Raw genomic sequence first — 16,649 nt, 5'->3', positions numbered from 1 at the left:
TAACATATTAAAGTAGACTCCCTCTGGAGTAAAAGTTCCATAAGGACAGAGATTTTTGTCTGTTTTGTTCACCATTATACCCAGTGCCTGGTACATAGTAAGTCCTACATACTTATTTTGTTGAATAAATGAATAAATGGGATATAGCAAGAAAGAAGCGTAGTGAAGTGGGCAGTGTTTGGGGTCTAAATAACTCTGGTGGAGAATCTAGAAACCTGAGTCTCCAAGCCCAGGCTGGCCCATGTGTGAACAGGTGGGCGATGGAGTTCATAGGGCTACAGTTTCCTCACTGGGAAGATGGATGTTGGCAGAGATGACAGTTGATATACCTCCTGGTCCTGAGGTTCTGAGAATCTGTATGGTCAGAGGAAGCTAGCTGTTGAGCATCTTGGAATCTACTTTGAGCCACCAAGAGTTATTACAATGATAGCGGAAAATTACTGTGGCTTCCCAAACTATGTAAAAAGAATTGGTTTTGCCAATGTACTCCAAGGAGGTCTTTTTTAAAAAGGGGGAGTTAAAAGGGTAGAGATAAATAAATTTTAATTACCATTTAATCAATCCTTCTTTCATGTTCTTCCTTTGCACTAACTTATCTCACCCAAATCCTACAGGCTTGAACCACCAGCAGTTGTTTGAGTCCACGGATTAATGAACCATTAGAAACTGGCTTTTGAGGCTCCTATTTCAGTGGACTAGAACTTTAGAAGAAAACTCAGTAGGGTCAACCAACTGGTTTTGGTTTCAAGCTTACAGTGAGCAGGGCCCCCCGTATGTCCCATAGTTGCCTTGAAATTATAAAGCTACCTTCTTTTCCCAGCCTATCCCATTCCAAAAATTCCATTACCATTGGGGGATGATGTCCCTGAGGGGCTCCAAGACCTTATGAACCAAACCTCCAAGCCAGTCCTGACTTTTCACAGAGATAATGAGAATTTCTTTAGGGTGGAACTAACTTGCTGCTCAAATATGTCATCATAGAATAGTAAGAGAGAAATTACAGCCTGTAGTAATAGTTAACTTACTAGGAACTGAATTTTACTGTTCTTTTTCTGTCAACATTTGAAATGATGTTTCTGTACCCTTTATTTTGACAGAACACTATCAGTCTGACCTGTTGGTTTTCTGTGGTTTATCTTGTTAGGCATCCTTAATCTTACTTCCTGTTTCTTTCCACTTAAAGTCAATAAACTTGGAGAAACAACGTGTGATAAATCTGAGTCCAGGTCCCAGTTCAGCCACTCACTGGCTTGAGCACTCAATCCCTTTAACCATCACTTTCCAACAGTCTATAAAATTAGGGCTAGTTCCTACTTTGCAGGATTATTAAAGGAATTGTAAGTAACCAGGAGAGGGTGCCTTACACATATCAGGTCCTCAGTAATGGCAGCCTTCCTCAGCAATTCCTCTTTGCTTTTGCAGTAATAGGAAACTCTCACCCACTAACCAAATGTCTATTGGCCTGCCTCCAAATACCTGCAAAGTACAAGTGTCCCGCTCAATTATACAGCAGACTCTGATGGCCCAAGCTGGAGCGGAAGGTTCATGAGTCCTTTTAATTAAAAGGTTCAGTGCCCAATCATAGAAGGACATTGTTTGGCAGTGCCAGATAATGAAGTGGCCAGGGTTGCGGAAATGTATCATCAGGCTTGTTGAGAGTTCCCTCTGTGCCCATGGAATAACATGAATAGGAAGAGAGCCAAGAGGAAGGGGCCAGCGAGGAGAGACAAATGTGAGAGATGTGATGGCTCAGCTCCCCAATGAGCAAGATTTTTTCCTCAGAATTGGAAGCGTTTGTGTACAGTCCATATAATAAAGGATTCATTATTATAAAAACCACAAAGAGAAAATAATAGCGTTCTTCTAAGTCAGTATATATGCTGGCAGACACTATTAATTCTGAGTGGCATCATTACATCTGGCTTTTGCCTACAACAATTATTTTTTAGTAGGCAGGGTATGAATTATAAATTTTAAACAAGTAATACAGGTGTGTTTTTTTACATTAAAACCAAACCAGAAATTTCTCTCTCTCTCTCTCTCTCTCTCTCTCTATATATATATATATATATATATGTATGAAATTCTTTAATAAAAAAACTCTATACCCTTAGTACATGTGCACCATATTACTATAAATTCAGAATGAATGCTAAAGATTTCAAACTCATAAAACTCTCTTCTAAATAATTTTTTGATTCAAGTATATCTTTCTGAATACAGAGATGCTTCATTTATTTTGCACAGAAAGTTATTTTATTAACAATTTTTGTCCTGCTTTTGTTTTTATGATTCTCCACATTGTTTGGGAAACTTGCATAATAAGGTGTCCAGGGCTGGAATTTGTTTTGGGGGAACTAAATCACTCATTAATAATAAAAAAATTTAATTAATTCTATATCCCATCATTTACTAAATGGCCTTTATATTAAGGACAAACTTAATAAAATGTTTTATGTATTTAACTTTTGTTCTAGTGCTATTGCATAACATCCAAATAACTAACCAGGATGTTAACTTTTACTGTTTTGTTGCTTTTGAGGGCATTCTAATTATAGGAATGTATTTGAATCATCAGCTTTACTGTTACAGCCAAGTCATTCTCATGGGCTTATGGGAATATATGCCACCAGGCAGTAGATTAATAACTATAAAAAAACCACATGAAAAGGTCACTGCAAATCTCAGATCAAAACCTGTGGTTTTCTGGATTTTGTAGTCTACCAGCATTTTGAAGCTTCTCTTTGGTAACATGATCTTTATGGCAACATCACTGAGCTCTACACACTTGTGATAATTAAGACAGCCCAGAAGTGCCTCACACTTGCCCATAGTGCCAGCCTTAACCTAACAAGCATGTGTCCATTTTAACAGATAAGCCTTCCTCTGGTGATGTACCTGGCAGAAAAATATGATAGTGGAGACTCTTTTGTTCTCCTGAAAGATTGGAAAAACAGACTGGATTGGAGCCTAGACCACAGCACTTGGGAGGGCTCTTTGTGGAGAACCACAGCAGTAAGGAATTCTCCTTACTGGTGAATTCTTCTGGCCGGCTGCAGTGTCATTCCTGCAGCGTTTCAATTTTTCTCTCCAACCAGCTAACCACCCCTGAACTGTGACCCCACCCAACCCCCATTCTTCTTACTTTAAAATGTGCTGGAAACAGGGCAACACAGGGAACTTGGAGTTTGGGCACTGGGGACCGTATTGTCAGCTATTCTGGATTTCCGTAGAACACTCAAGGAGTTAACCAGAGTGATTCCAGCTACACTTGGCCCCCGTACTCTTTTTGTGTAATAAAGACTTGGACACAGGAAAATACATTCAGAATGTGAGCCAAGAATTAAGTTCAATGGGAGGTAGTTCAAGAGGGCAAACCAGTGGAAAGGCATGGAACCTTCAGGCACGTTCTGTCTGTGGCCTGCTGAATTACAAATGTGCAGTTTGGGCCAGGATTTTTGATAAACTAGATCTCTTGGTGGTAAGGGGCAAAACTGCCTCACTTCCTGCAGTAAAATCTCTTATCCAAAGCACTCTGCAGATCCATTCCCTTGCCCTTCCTACCCCACCCCCTCCAATGGGAGCAGAGTCCCCAGTCTCTGGAAAGTAATGCTAAGAAAACAAACACTACAAAGCCTGCTAACAGGGGGATATCTCTCTTGACTGTTTTTTGTGACCATCTAGGTTCAAGGAGGAGGGGTCCCCCAGCTATGTGAGCCAGCAGGGTCTCTTTGTAGTAGGCATTCCTGTGTCCTCCCAGTGGAGGGCAGAGAGGGAAAGATAAAACAGAATTCTTATTAAAAGTAAGCCTGGGAGGGGGGAGAAAACACAAGACAGAAAAAGTGTGTCAAGTGGAAAGGGAGGTCAGATGGTGGCATCTGATATTGATTAAACGCTGATACAGTCAGCAATGAGAAACGCGCATCATGAGGAAGTGACTATTCTTCAGAATGTGAACCAGTGACAACTGTCTGGGAGTGGATCTGCACAAATGCCACATGTACGAGATGTCCAGTGGCAAACACAGAGCAGGCACACATGGCCAGGATGAGAGGAAGAGACCCCTACATCGGGAGTAAGGATGTGTGGCTTCTGATTCTGCTTTAACTCACCGGCCTCACTTTCCCCATCAATAACACAATGACGCTCGACCAGATGACCTCTAAGCAACCTTTTAGTCCCAGATTGTATTATCTACCATAATCTCTGCTCTGATCAAATCTTCTGAGCTTCTTCTAATAGAATGTAAGAAATAGCCCTGAAGAGGCCTAAGAGCCCACCATAGTTCTAAAATAAAAAAGGAATGAACCCCCGATCCCCCCCACCCCTCCATCAACCATAAAAGTATCACCCAGCCTTTCCACACACAGGAGATCGGTCAGCATCCCTTTGTCTGTTAGTTATCCTGTGTTTTACAGTTGCTACCAAAGCAAGTTTATTATTTCTGAACATGAAATGTGGTATGTTTGTGGGTCTACCTATACTTCTCCCTCTCCCAACTCCAAAAGTATTTTCACTCTAACTGGATGTGAGGAGTCTGTTTCATTTTAAACTGCCAGATTATGAAGAGCCTAAGAGCTAATGGGGGTGGTGGTTTGTCCATCCTTTATTTCAGGGTGAGCTGTTGAAAGTTTGTTTTGTTTGGTCTGGTTTTATTTGGCATTGTCATGCAGATAGCAGTATTTTAGTACTGGGTGAGGCTGGATTCCAGTGGGAATGAAAGAGGAAGCTTCTGCCGAGATTAGAGAATCTCACACTAGGATGGGGGCGGTGGAAATGGAGAGGAAAGAATAACCAGAGAGAGGCACCATAGTGTAGTGGAGAGATCATGGCTTTTGGAGTCAGACCCTGGTTTGAATCGTGGCTGTGATGTCTATGGAATGCCATTTCAGCTCTCACCACCATTCCTCCTTGAAGGGTTATTATATGGATTAAAGATGCTGTGTGTAAAGTACCTGGTGCAGTGTAAGCAGTAAGTGAACATCAGTAAGCTGTAGATGAGATGATCATGATAAAAATATCCCACAGAAAGATTAGCTGGGCCTAGTGACTGAGTGAATTAGAGATTAAGAGACTTCAGGGTGTCATTGAGTTTAAGCACCAAGGGGATTAGGAGAGTAGTAGTTTTTAGGTTGAATGGAAACAAGAAAGTAGGGTGAAAGTTTGAGACCTGGTTTGGCAGGGCTAGTACCAAGGACAGTTTTGGACATGAGAGCTGGTGCTGAGGTGGTGGCAAGGAGTAAAAAAATGGGAAAACTGTGATGCAAAGAAGCTGATATACTCTAGGACTGTTTGATCAATGAGTCTGATTTTGCAGCTTTTCCTTCAAGGAATTAGCTAGCCAAAGGTTGATCCAGCATGGTCATCTTGTAAACTAGACCTTTGTTCCTCAAAGTGTGTTTCTCTGACTAGGAATCACCTGGATCTTATGTAGAATCTTTCCTCCTACCTCAGATCTGCATTGGAACAACAGGATTTGTAAGCACTTCACTGTTTGATTGAGAAGCACTGTTCTAAAGCATGGGCCCCAGACTAGCAGTATCAGCTCGTGTTAGAAGTCTAGGTTCTCAGGTGCCTTCTTGGACTCCTGAATTAGAAGTGGTGTGTTTTAACGAATCCCTCAAGTGAGTCTAATGCACTCCTGAGTTTGAGAATCACTGCTCTGAGTCATGGGGCAGATTGAGCCCCCTCCTGTTGGGTCTCTGGCCCAGAACAGCAGAAGGATTGGTTAAACCCTGAAAGTTAAATTTAACTCACTGTTCTGTGCTGTTCCTCATCATTTTGCATTAAACACAGCTGAAGAACTCTTTTCACTGAAGCAGGGCACTGTGGGTAAAATAACAAACCCAAGGAGAGAAACTTCAGCTGTGACTTAATCCTTATGACCTATCCATCAAAAGTTACTGAGCACAGTTATGGAGGATGAGCCCTTTATGTGCTGTTGCTCCTGGGGGACGCCGTTAGTGAGACACATAGGGAAACAGGTCAGGGAAAGGACTCTCCCGGTACTCCTTACAATGTGATTTTCACATTAAAATGTCCATAGTCTTTGTCTTCTGTGTTTCTAATCAATCCCATGGACAGTTCCCTTTTATGGGTTAGCTTCTGGAGTCACTTGCAGAAGTGACAGTGGTTTATCATTTAGATTAGAATATTTTTCAAAAAGTTGAACTGTGAGAAGTCAAAATTTACCTCTGCTCATCAAAAAGATCTGATTTTTCTAGTTATTCCATAGTTCTTATTTAAATAACTGTGATAACTTGCCCCAGCCAGTGTGGCTCAGTGGTTGAGCATCGACCCATGAACCTAGAGGTTGCGGTTCGATTCCGGGTCAGGGCACATGCTCAGGTTGCGGGCTCGATCCCCAGTAGGGGGCATGCAGGAGGCAGCGATCGATGATTCTCTCTCATTATTGATGTTTCTTTTTTCCTCTCTCTCCTCCTTCCTCTCTCTGAAATCAATTTAAAAAAATATTTTAAAAATAATAATAAATAACTGTGATGACTTAAATAAGGGTCTGTATCTGTTTTCTGTATATATGTAATATATAAAAATGGTTATGTATTGAGCATTTTAATCCTAAAATTACCTATATTTTCTGCTGTAGGTAAATATAGTATACATTTACAGTCAGTGGCATGCTGGTACACCAGTTTGGGGGGGGGGGGGGGAGGTCCTAATTTGTAGTGCTTGCTATTTTCCATGGTGTAAATACTCCCTCCAGGATTGATTTCAAGCTATCAACAATTTAACAATCAGCTCCCAAAATTCCTAAAAATTTAACAATCGACTCTTGCAGTAGGAACTAGCTCTAGCTCACCACTGAAACCAACATCAAGGGACGAGTCACAGTTTTTTTGGTTAGTTGTGTTTGAATTGCTATAGGTTCAATAATGGCTGAAACAAGCAGATTTGGGTATTTTAAATCTTTGGTCATGTATAGATTTTTAGTGAAATTATAACTAATTACCAGAGGGGAATTTGGTTCAAAACTATTCTATGAGACAAAGTTATGTATTATTTTCAAGTTATATTAAATATAGTTACAACAATATGGTAATATTGAAAGTGCTTGTGTTGCTAAAGTGTTAAGTATATTTAATTTTAAAATACCACTCATCCTGTAATAAGGCATATGTAAAAAATTATTCTTAATCATAATATTTAAACCAAAATGCAAAAGGATACTTTTTTCAGTGATTGTTTTAGTCACTATTATTAAAATTTGACTTTTCTTACAGGTATTCAAGAAGGAACACAATGTACCAAATGTAAAAATAACTGGGCACTGAAGTTTTCTATTATATTATTATACATTTTGTGTGCCTTGCTAACAATCACAGTAGCCATTCTGGGATACAAAGGTAAGTACTCTTTCCTTTTTCCTTCCAAGTAGCAAGTTTCCCTTCATTTAACATGATAAAAACCCATGTTTACAAGTATGAAGTATTTCATGAATTCAACTCAGATGCAAAACTAAGCAACATCCTAAACTCCATCTTGGTGTCTTCAGCTTCTTTTAGCTGTGGGATCTGGAAGGCGAAAATAGCAATTCCTTTAGACTCATTTTAACAATAATAATAATGGCCCTCTCTGAGTTATAAAGATCTTTCCTCTTTGTTGTTTTTTCCTACCTATTTCCAGCTACTCCATCTTCCTCTTGTTTTCATCTTATCTCTAAGAGTCCTGTGGAAACCCTGGAGTCAGCACACAGGAAAACTATATTGAAGAGGAGAAGCCAAACACAAGACCTCCAGAGATATGACTTATTTCACCCAGGCACTGGCCAACTAATTCCCCTTTTTTCTCTTCAGCACATTTACTGTGGTCACTGTTGTTTATATAGCTCCATAAAAATATTACCCTGTAGAAATGAAACACAGAACAGCACCACCACCCCAATTACACTTTATGGAACGTCAGACATTCTTTCAATGTGCCTGATTTAAGGTCAGTGGAGGATTTTTGCCTGAATCCTCCAGACTTGCAGACAAAGTGGGTTCCCCCCTCCCCAAGCCCCATCCCTGGTTCAGACACCACAGGTAGAAGGTGTCATGATGCAGAACCACGAACTACATGAACCCTTTTATAGAAAACGGCCATGGAAGCCTTCCTGTCAAAGACACGTGAGGCAGATGTGTCAGCTGGTTTCAGCAAGAGGCAGGCATGGGGTCTGCTGATCTTCAAAATGCTCACTCAGCCACCGTCTCAGCTGCCTTCCCTCAGAAGTGACAGGTTAACAGTGGAGAATCCACACGTTCCCTCTCCCTTCCTTGGCCTGTAGACTTGGCCTAGGAAGAGAAAGATTCAGTGTGAGTTCCCTCCCACGTGTGACTCCTCCCACCTCTCTCCCAGTGTTCAGTGGTTTCCTGAGGAAACAGTGTACTGGAATGAGAATGGGTTTTGGAGCCAGAAGGTCCTGGATCAATTATGGATTCTGCCATTTGTAGTATAATTGTGTTTATTAAGTGCTTGCTGGAATGCCAAGCACCTTGCTAAATCCTTTGCATGGCTGTGTAACCTCAGTATGAATCATAACCTCTTAGTGTTTCCAATTTCTTATCTGTAAAACGGCAATTACAATGCCACTTTTCAAGGTGATTGGGATGAGCAAATATGATGTAACTGGACCACTGGTCCTATAGTTGGTTCCAATAGATAAGTGGCTATTCTCTGTCCCTTCCTTCTTTATAACTTCATTTATACAGCTATATCCATTAGAATGGTAAAAATGTGTTAAAAATTACTTCGTATAGTTGAGGCTTGTTAAGTCCCACTTCTAGCAACATATACATGGAAAAGTTAGGTGCTTCCTGTAGTATGCTGACTGATGAATTTGAGCAATGGCAATTTGGAAAATTACCAGGTCAGTTTATCCATTTGTGATGAGTTAATCTAACCTAGGATTAACAAAGTGATTAAAAAAGGCTGCTTCATCAGTACAAGGGCTGGACAGAGGTGGGGGAGGGAACTTAGTGGGGGGAAAGGAGGGTTTTTATGTCCTAGGTAATTTAGACTGTCCACCTTTACTAGTTTATTTAGGTCATTACTCACTTCTCCATGACTTTTCCTAGAAAACCCAGATAAAGGAGAAACTTGGATTCAAACAGCCATTTAATAAATATCTTTAGGGCTCAGTACTGTGTGATATCATGAAAGTAAACATTTCCTACTAAAAGAGAGATGAGAAAGGTTTGAAGACCACACCACCATATGGTATTTTGTAATTTTTACTTCTGCAAGGAAATGAGGTCTAGGATCTTTATACAGAAAGATCCAAAGGAGAGTTTTTTTATTTTCTCCGTTATAACATTGGAAAGCCCTTCTCAGCTCTGGCTTTGTGTGTGCTGGTTCATTTGTCTGGAAAACCTTTTCTCTGCTCTCCACCTAAATGATTCCTTCTTCCCTTATGTCTCACATGTCCTGCAAGGAACCCCTAACGGCTGAGTTAGGCGCCCTCCTGTTTGTTCCCACAGCACCTTTTATTTACTTCTAGACACTGTCACACTGTATCATGGCCAGTGGGCTTGTTTGTCTTACCATCCAAACTATAAATCCCATGAAGACAAGATACTGTCTTTTATTTGGTATATCTCCCACTAGCACTTAGCCTCATGGTATTTAATAGCTACCCAATAAATGAGAGGATGGATGGGTGGATGAATTGTGGATTAGGGCTGACTTCTGCAAGGCAATCAGTCAATGCCCAGGGACCTCTAAGCCAGTCTGCTCTTAAGGAATTGTGGCAACTTAAAGCCCTACCTAGAAACCTGAAATCCTAGAGATCGGCTTGGCCTGCTCTGGAGGGTGTGATCTGACCAGGGGGAAGGGGGGAAGGGACTGAGGGAGCAAGACAAGTGCAGGCACGATGACCCTCTTGCCTGTCTTTTTTCTCCTTCAAGGCGCCCATCCCTCAGGCCTCTACTGACAAAAATAAGATAATACAACATGCAATTTTGGTTTCCAAGCACAGCCTTACTGAACTAAAATGTTGATATTTTCCAGATGTGTTTTCTCTTGTACAGTGGGTCCTCTTTCTTGCTGATAAGATGCTGGTGACTCCACATTGTAAGAGACAGAAAGATAAGACTCGGTTTTCCTTTCACAAGTCTCCTTTCAAGTCTAGAGAAACTGCATTAAAAAAACAAGAAGAAAAAAATATTCAGTGAAAGAAGATATTTCTCTTTAGGAGAATTTGAAAGGAAATAAAATAGAAACTCCTTTTTAACCGGAGTTAGCAAAGGCAACTCCATATGTTTTCGTCAAAACATTCTTTACTTCTGTTATGTCACTCACACAGCTACCAGTTAGGACATCACTTAAGTTCCTTCTAGAGAATCTGCTGAGCCAGTCAGAGGACTGCTGAGTCACCCAGACAGGTCCGTACAGTGACTGTGACCAGGAGGCTCCTCAGCTGCTTTCCAGAAAGCATGTTCTTGGACACCTGCAGCTTGGTGTGTCCTCTGCCCTGGGCTCTCTATCATCTGTCAACGGAGCTTCTGTGGCAGAAGCCATCTCTTCGGTTCAGTAGGTCGTGTTTCCTCCAGAACATTCCCTGAATCCTACCCACTTGTCCTACCTAGAAGGCATCCATCGTAAGGTAACTACGATGAAGAAGGACAGAAATCTGGATCTTTCTCAGGAAGGCTCTCCTTTAACTCAGCATTCCTGGTCTTAGGAAGTCCACCTTGCTTCTGAGCTCTGCCAAAGTAGAAATGACAAAGCAGACTTTCAAAATGTGCATCAAATATGCACAAACCGTACACAGTAATACCCTACAACCAGATCTTCTGTATTTTTGTAATGAAATCTGAGTGTTCAAAGTGGAGATGTCTTTATTGCATTCCAGGGGAGTATAGTTGGAGTTACTGGGAAGTCCCAGGTACCAGTGAGGGGATGTGTTTCCCCTCAGTATCACAGTCAGTCTGGCGTAGACACTCGTGAGCACCAGGCAGGAGTTGTGCTCTGCTCTTCTTCTCTGTCCTCAAAGACTGGGCCGTGAGGTTGTGCTCTCACTGTCTCCACTATGTCACATACATGAAGGATGCTTAGTGAACATCTGAACATGATGACTGTAAAGAGAAGAAAACAAAACATAATCCTTCCCCTCAAGGGATTTTTATTGGAGAAAGCCAGATTTAGGAAGAAGAAACACTAAGTGAGAGGCAATGTGGACTTATAGAGAGAGCATGGATTGTGGAGTTAGATGTCCTGGCCACTTAGTCACTTACAAGCTGTGTGACTCTGAGCAAGTTACTGAACATCTTTGAGCCTCAATTTCTTCATCTGTAAAACAGGAGTTGTGAGGATTAACTGCAGAAATGGTGCAGTGCATGTTGCAAAGAGTAGGCACTCAATAAATGGAGGTTGTTATTGTTGCCATTCAGATGAAAGTTCAGTGGTGTGGTATGGAATCAAATTACCAGGGAAGGCTTAGCACAATGGGATGGCTAGATGTGGAGTAGACCTTAAAAGATAGGTGAAATCAAGACGAGGAGGAGGTCAGTGGTCCAGGCCAAGGGATGATACTGAAATCCTTTTGTAGAAAAGGTATTGTCAGGTTATCCTAGTGAATTTGGCTTCGGGTACTTGAGGAGTGACATCCTTTCAGGTGTAACACCTAAGGCACTGATGATCTGAAGAAAAATTCTCTGTCAAGAAACAATCTCCAATAAAGGGGAGCCCATGAAAAATCAGACTGCCGGTAACCCTTCTGAGTTTCATGTTTGTTTTCCTCATATGAGAACGATCTACAAACTGAGGTCTACTTCTACAGATTGGGGGTTTCTAGGGTAAGAAAGGATGGCTCTGCCATTCTTAGAATTTGTATTAGTAAGTTAAAGAGTAAAAACCAGTGAAAATGTTGTGTGCTATTACAGCAAGCGTTGGCTCTGGACCTCCGTCAGCATAGTATTTTTATGCAAAAGCAAGTTGCCAGCTTTGCAACTCTAAAGTTTGTAGTAGCTTTATACGCAGATCCTGTTTTTAAGCACAGACACACGCCCCAGGCCCCAGTGCATGGAACCAGTTCATTAGCACTTGTGGGCAGGTTAAATCACTTTCTTGCTGCACTGAAGAGAAAATTCGCAGGGCTGGGTGTTTTTTTTTATGAATATGTATTTTTTAATTCTACAGAAACCTAAATTATCTGTCTGTGACAGTTCTGTGTCTTTTAAAACTAAAATGGAAGAAAAATTGGAAAGGATAGAAAATGACTACTGCCTGTCAGCATATTTAGAGGTTTCTTTGGCTTCCAGGAAAAAAAGGCAGGACTTAAGATCCTGTGTGTGGTTTGAGGACAGACGGAGGCATATGTTTTGATTTGAGGATCAGAACTGAACCTAAACTTATAAACATTCCCTATTTTATTTTTTAAAAGTTTAGCTTTGCTAAAATGCAGATGAAACAGTTTGTTCTTCAGAGTTTCCAGGGATTAGGAGCATGCATGCCCATCAAACAGCCCTAAGGTGCAGATTACCATAACTATACCTCTCTGGCTGTATAGTCATTTTAAAAAAACAATAATTATTCAACTAGATGTCATACTCATTGCCAGTGCTGAGGCTTCCCGGACTTGGGTGGTTTGTACATTTGTTTGCATGACCTCCAGCTCAGCGGATTTTTCATGGGCCTTAGCAGCCAGCAGGCAGACTCTCATTTATTTAAATAAATGGCATAAGGAAATATGTGTTAAACACCTAGCTGTAAGTACCACTCATTGAGCTAAGAGCTGGAGATAAAACTGAATACAAATATTCCTGCCTTAAAGGATCTTGCAGTAAACAGGCCATGACAACACAGTCAAGTAAGTTCTGTAACAGAGAAGGGACTACTTGCCAAGAGAATTCTGAAAGGTGTATTTCACAGGAAAAGATGAGCTGAGTCTTGAAGAGTAAGTAGGTCTTAGCTTGGTGAAGAGACCAGGGAAGAACATTCTAGGTGGAAAGAAGAATGTGTGGGAAGGCTAGGGTGAGGAAGAGCATTTGGTGCAATGCACATGTGTCATTATGGACACACTGTAGAAGCTTAAGGGAGAGTCTGACAGGCCTCTCCAGGGAAGGTGCCAGGAGCCAGGGAGCTGGTTTACTTTAGGTCATTCAGACACATGAGACTATATTTCTACTTCCTGATAGACACCAGGAGAATCTTCTCACACAATCATGGTTGAGCAGAACACTTGATGAATAAAGTGAACTGGACCCATTGGGTCACAATTAATATACAAAGGAAAGTCATGCTTAAAAAAATAAAGTTGTTATTTTAAACAGCTGTTGAGAGCAAGGACAGTCAGACTTCATCCCAAGTTGCTAGACGTTGGATCTCACAGGAGTCACTTTCAGAGAAATACTCTCTTATTAGACATTTTAGAAAGATAAACTTTTATTCATAACTGTAGAGCATTACTGCCTCCCGAGAATAAATAATAACAAGCTTTTGTTTAACACTACATCACTAACTTTCCCTATCATGTGTCATCGAGAGAATGCTTTTTAAATTCTTCTTTGTAAATACGGGCTTCTAACTGGGAGCTGATAAAGTACACATTTACTCATCACTAAGGAGAGCAGATTTTCAGGCCTCAGTGGTGGAACTCAACACAGAAAGTGGCAAACACTCTTGATTTTGCATCCCTTCTGTGAAGACTTTGTGTATAGATGACCTAGGTGTTCTTTGCCATAAAATTTCCTGCTGGATGAGTCCTAACTGCCAGGGATGGTTGGGAGTGTGATGAGTAATGAAATTTTGTAAACGATCCCGGTGCTATGACTCCATCTTTGGAAATTAATACAAATGCTGCTCAATTTATGATGATCAGGTTACATCCCAATAACCCCGTCAAAAGTCGGAAATGCATTTAATACACCTAACCTACTTTAAACATGCTCAGAGCACTTACATCAGCCTACAATTGGGCAGCATCAACTAACACAATGAATACACTGTGGACTACTGGTTGTTCACCCTGGTGTTTGCATGGCTGACTGGGAGCTGCAGAGGCATCACGAGAGAGTATCTTACCACATATTGCTAGCCCAGGAAAGATCAAAATTCAAAGTATAGTTTCTACTGAATGTGTAACACTTTTGCACCATCATAGAGTTGGAGACCATCTGTATAGGAAACGATACAGATTGAGGACTTCTATAATACAAAAAACTTACAAATCAGTTTCAAACAATTTCTAAAGCATCCCAGGCAATACCGAATCATGAGAATGATTAAAATCACCCAATTCTCAAGCTTACAAGTAAACTGCCACTGGGTTTTGAGACAAGTAACTCATTTTTTTTTTCTGAAAGAATTGCTTTTCCCCATACAGTATTTGATTTCATTTATACCTTTTGTTTCAATCTGTTTTCTTTATTCTGCAATGAAATGATCTCTTGTTGAAACTGAGAAATAAAATTTGAGCAGGTATGTGTATTAATGAATTGATTTCCAAATCTTAGTTGTAGAGAAAATGGACAATGTTACAGGTGGCATGGAGACATCTCGCCAAACCTATGATGACAAGCTCACAGCAGTGGAAAGCGACCTGAAAAAATTAGGTAATCTGTTTGAGAGTGAACCACAAAGTTGAATCCCCTGACTCTACTTTATATAAATGACCACAGATTTCTAGAATGATGTTGCTATAAACTCACATTCACCCAAAAGGACATGACATTTTTGTGTTGTATGTTAAGTGATTTAATTCAAAGACTTTCAATTTTAAAAATAAGGGGCAATTTTGGAGTTGAATCCCCCTCAAGAATACCATTAGGTGCTCAAAATATCTGAAGACCAATTCTGATAAAAAACAACCACAAATAATCTTTATTAAAAGCTCATTTATAAAATGTTCAGTAAATTCCTATTTGAATTATAGAAGAATCTCTGCATAGACTAATTATAGAGATTAATTTTAAAAATAAATGATTCTAGCCTGTTCTATCCTTTGATTTTTGTTTTCATTTTTAAAAAAGGAATTTTGGTGAATTTAACAAAGAATAGGTTATTCTCATCTTGACACCCTGCCTGGCGCTCTAGAATCAGGTACTCATTCTCTCTTTGAGAAGAGAAGTTAGTCCCAATACTCAGCACTCCTTCCAGTTTCCCAGGGCCCATTTTTAATATATATGTGGTTACACTTGAAACAATATAAGTTTATTAACTAGTGTCACCCCAATAAATTTAATTTAAAAAATAGATGTGTATTTTACTAATGCAGAGCAATCTGCATATACCACAGATTTTATATCTTAAACACGGGGCATACTAGTTAAGTCTCTTTGGGATCTTTGACCTCACCTGAACACTTCTCCATATCATCAATCCAAGTAACAAACATATCTTATTCCAGGGGACCAAACTGGGAAGAAAGCTATAAGCACCAATTCAGAACTCTCCACCTTCAGATCAGACATTCTAGATCTTCAACAACAACTTCGTGAGATTACAGAAAAGACCAGCAAGAACAAGGATACTCTGGAGAAGTTACAGGCGAGTGGGGATGCTCTAGTGGACAGGCAGAGTCAACTGAAAGAAACTCTGGAGAATAACTCTTTCTTCATCACCACTGTCAACAAAACCCTCCAGGCATATAATGGCTATGTCACAAATCTGCAACAAGATACCAGTGTGCTGCAGGGCAATCTGCAGAGCCAAATGTATTCTCATAATGTGGTCATCATGAACCTCAACAACCTGAACCTGACCCAGGTGCAGCAGAGGAACCTCATCACTAACCTGCAGCGGTCTGTCGATGACACGAGCCAGGCTATCCAGCGAATCAAGAACGACTTCCAAAATTTGCAGCAGGTTTTCCTTCAAGCCAAGAAGGACACCGATTGGCTGAAGGAGAAAGTCCAGAGCTTGCAGACGCTGGCCGCCAATAACTCTGCCTTGGCCAAAGCCAACAATGACACCCTGGAGGATATGAACAGCCAGCTCAGCTCATTCACAGGTCAGATGGACAACATCACCACGGCCTCACAAGCCAACGAGCAGAACCTGAAAGACCTGCAGGACATACACAAGGATGCAGAGAACAGAACGGCCATCAAGTTCAGCCAGCTGGAGGAACGCTTCCAGCTCTTTGAGACAGATATTGTAAACATCATTAGCAACATCAGTTACACAGCCCACCACCTGCGGACGCTGACCAGCAATCTGAATGAAGTCAGGACCACTTGCACAGATACCCTGACCAAACACACGGATGATCTGACCTCCTTGAATAACACGCTGGCCAATATCCGTTTGGATTCAGTTTCTCTCAGGATGCAGCAAGATATGATGAGATCAAGATTAGACACTGAAGTAGCGAACTTATCAGTGATTATGGAAGAAATGAAGCTAGTGGACTCCAAGCATGGTCAGCTCATCAAGAATTTTACAATACTACAAGGTGAGTGAAAATTCTGAATTTATTTTTGTATTAGTTGTCTATTGGTGTATAACAAATTACTCGAAAACTTGGCAATTTAAAACAATGAACATTTATTTTCTCATAGTTTCTGAGGATCAGGAATTCAGGAGCAGCTTAGCTGATGGTTCTGGCTTGGTATCTCTCGTAAGGTTGTAGTCAAGGTATTGGCCAGGGCTGCAGTTGTCTGAAGCCTTAGCTGGGCCTGGAGGACCTACTTCCAGGGTGCCTCATTCACATG

General features: G+C 40.8%; 1 protein-coding gene across 2 annotated transcripts in view; it reads left to right on the top strand.

Annotated features, from left to right (window-relative positions):
- The window catches only part of COLEC12 (collectin subfamily member 12), a 170,110-nt gene that overhangs the window by 126,844 nt on the left and 26,617 nt on the right, over window positions 1-16,649 (top strand). For both annotated transcript variants that reach the window (XM_081150065.1, XM_081150066.1), the window contains exons 3-5: window positions 7,242-7,364; window positions 14,451-14,549; window positions 15,344-16,390. In XM_081150065.1, coding sequence (XP_081006191.1) covers window positions 7,242-7,364; window positions 14,451-14,549; window positions 15,344-16,390 — 1,269 coding nt within the window. The remainder of the gene's footprint in view (window positions 1-7,241; window positions 7,365-14,450; window positions 14,550-15,343; window positions 16,391-16,649) is intronic.

Source organism: Miniopterus schreibersii (assembly GCF_964146895.1).
Source record: "Miniopterus schreibersii genome assembly, chromosome: 10".
NCBI lineage: Eukaryota > Metazoa > Chordata > Mammalia > Chiroptera > Miniopteridae > Miniopterus > Miniopterus schreibersii.
This window is presented reverse-complemented; position numbering and strand designations above follow the sequence as displayed.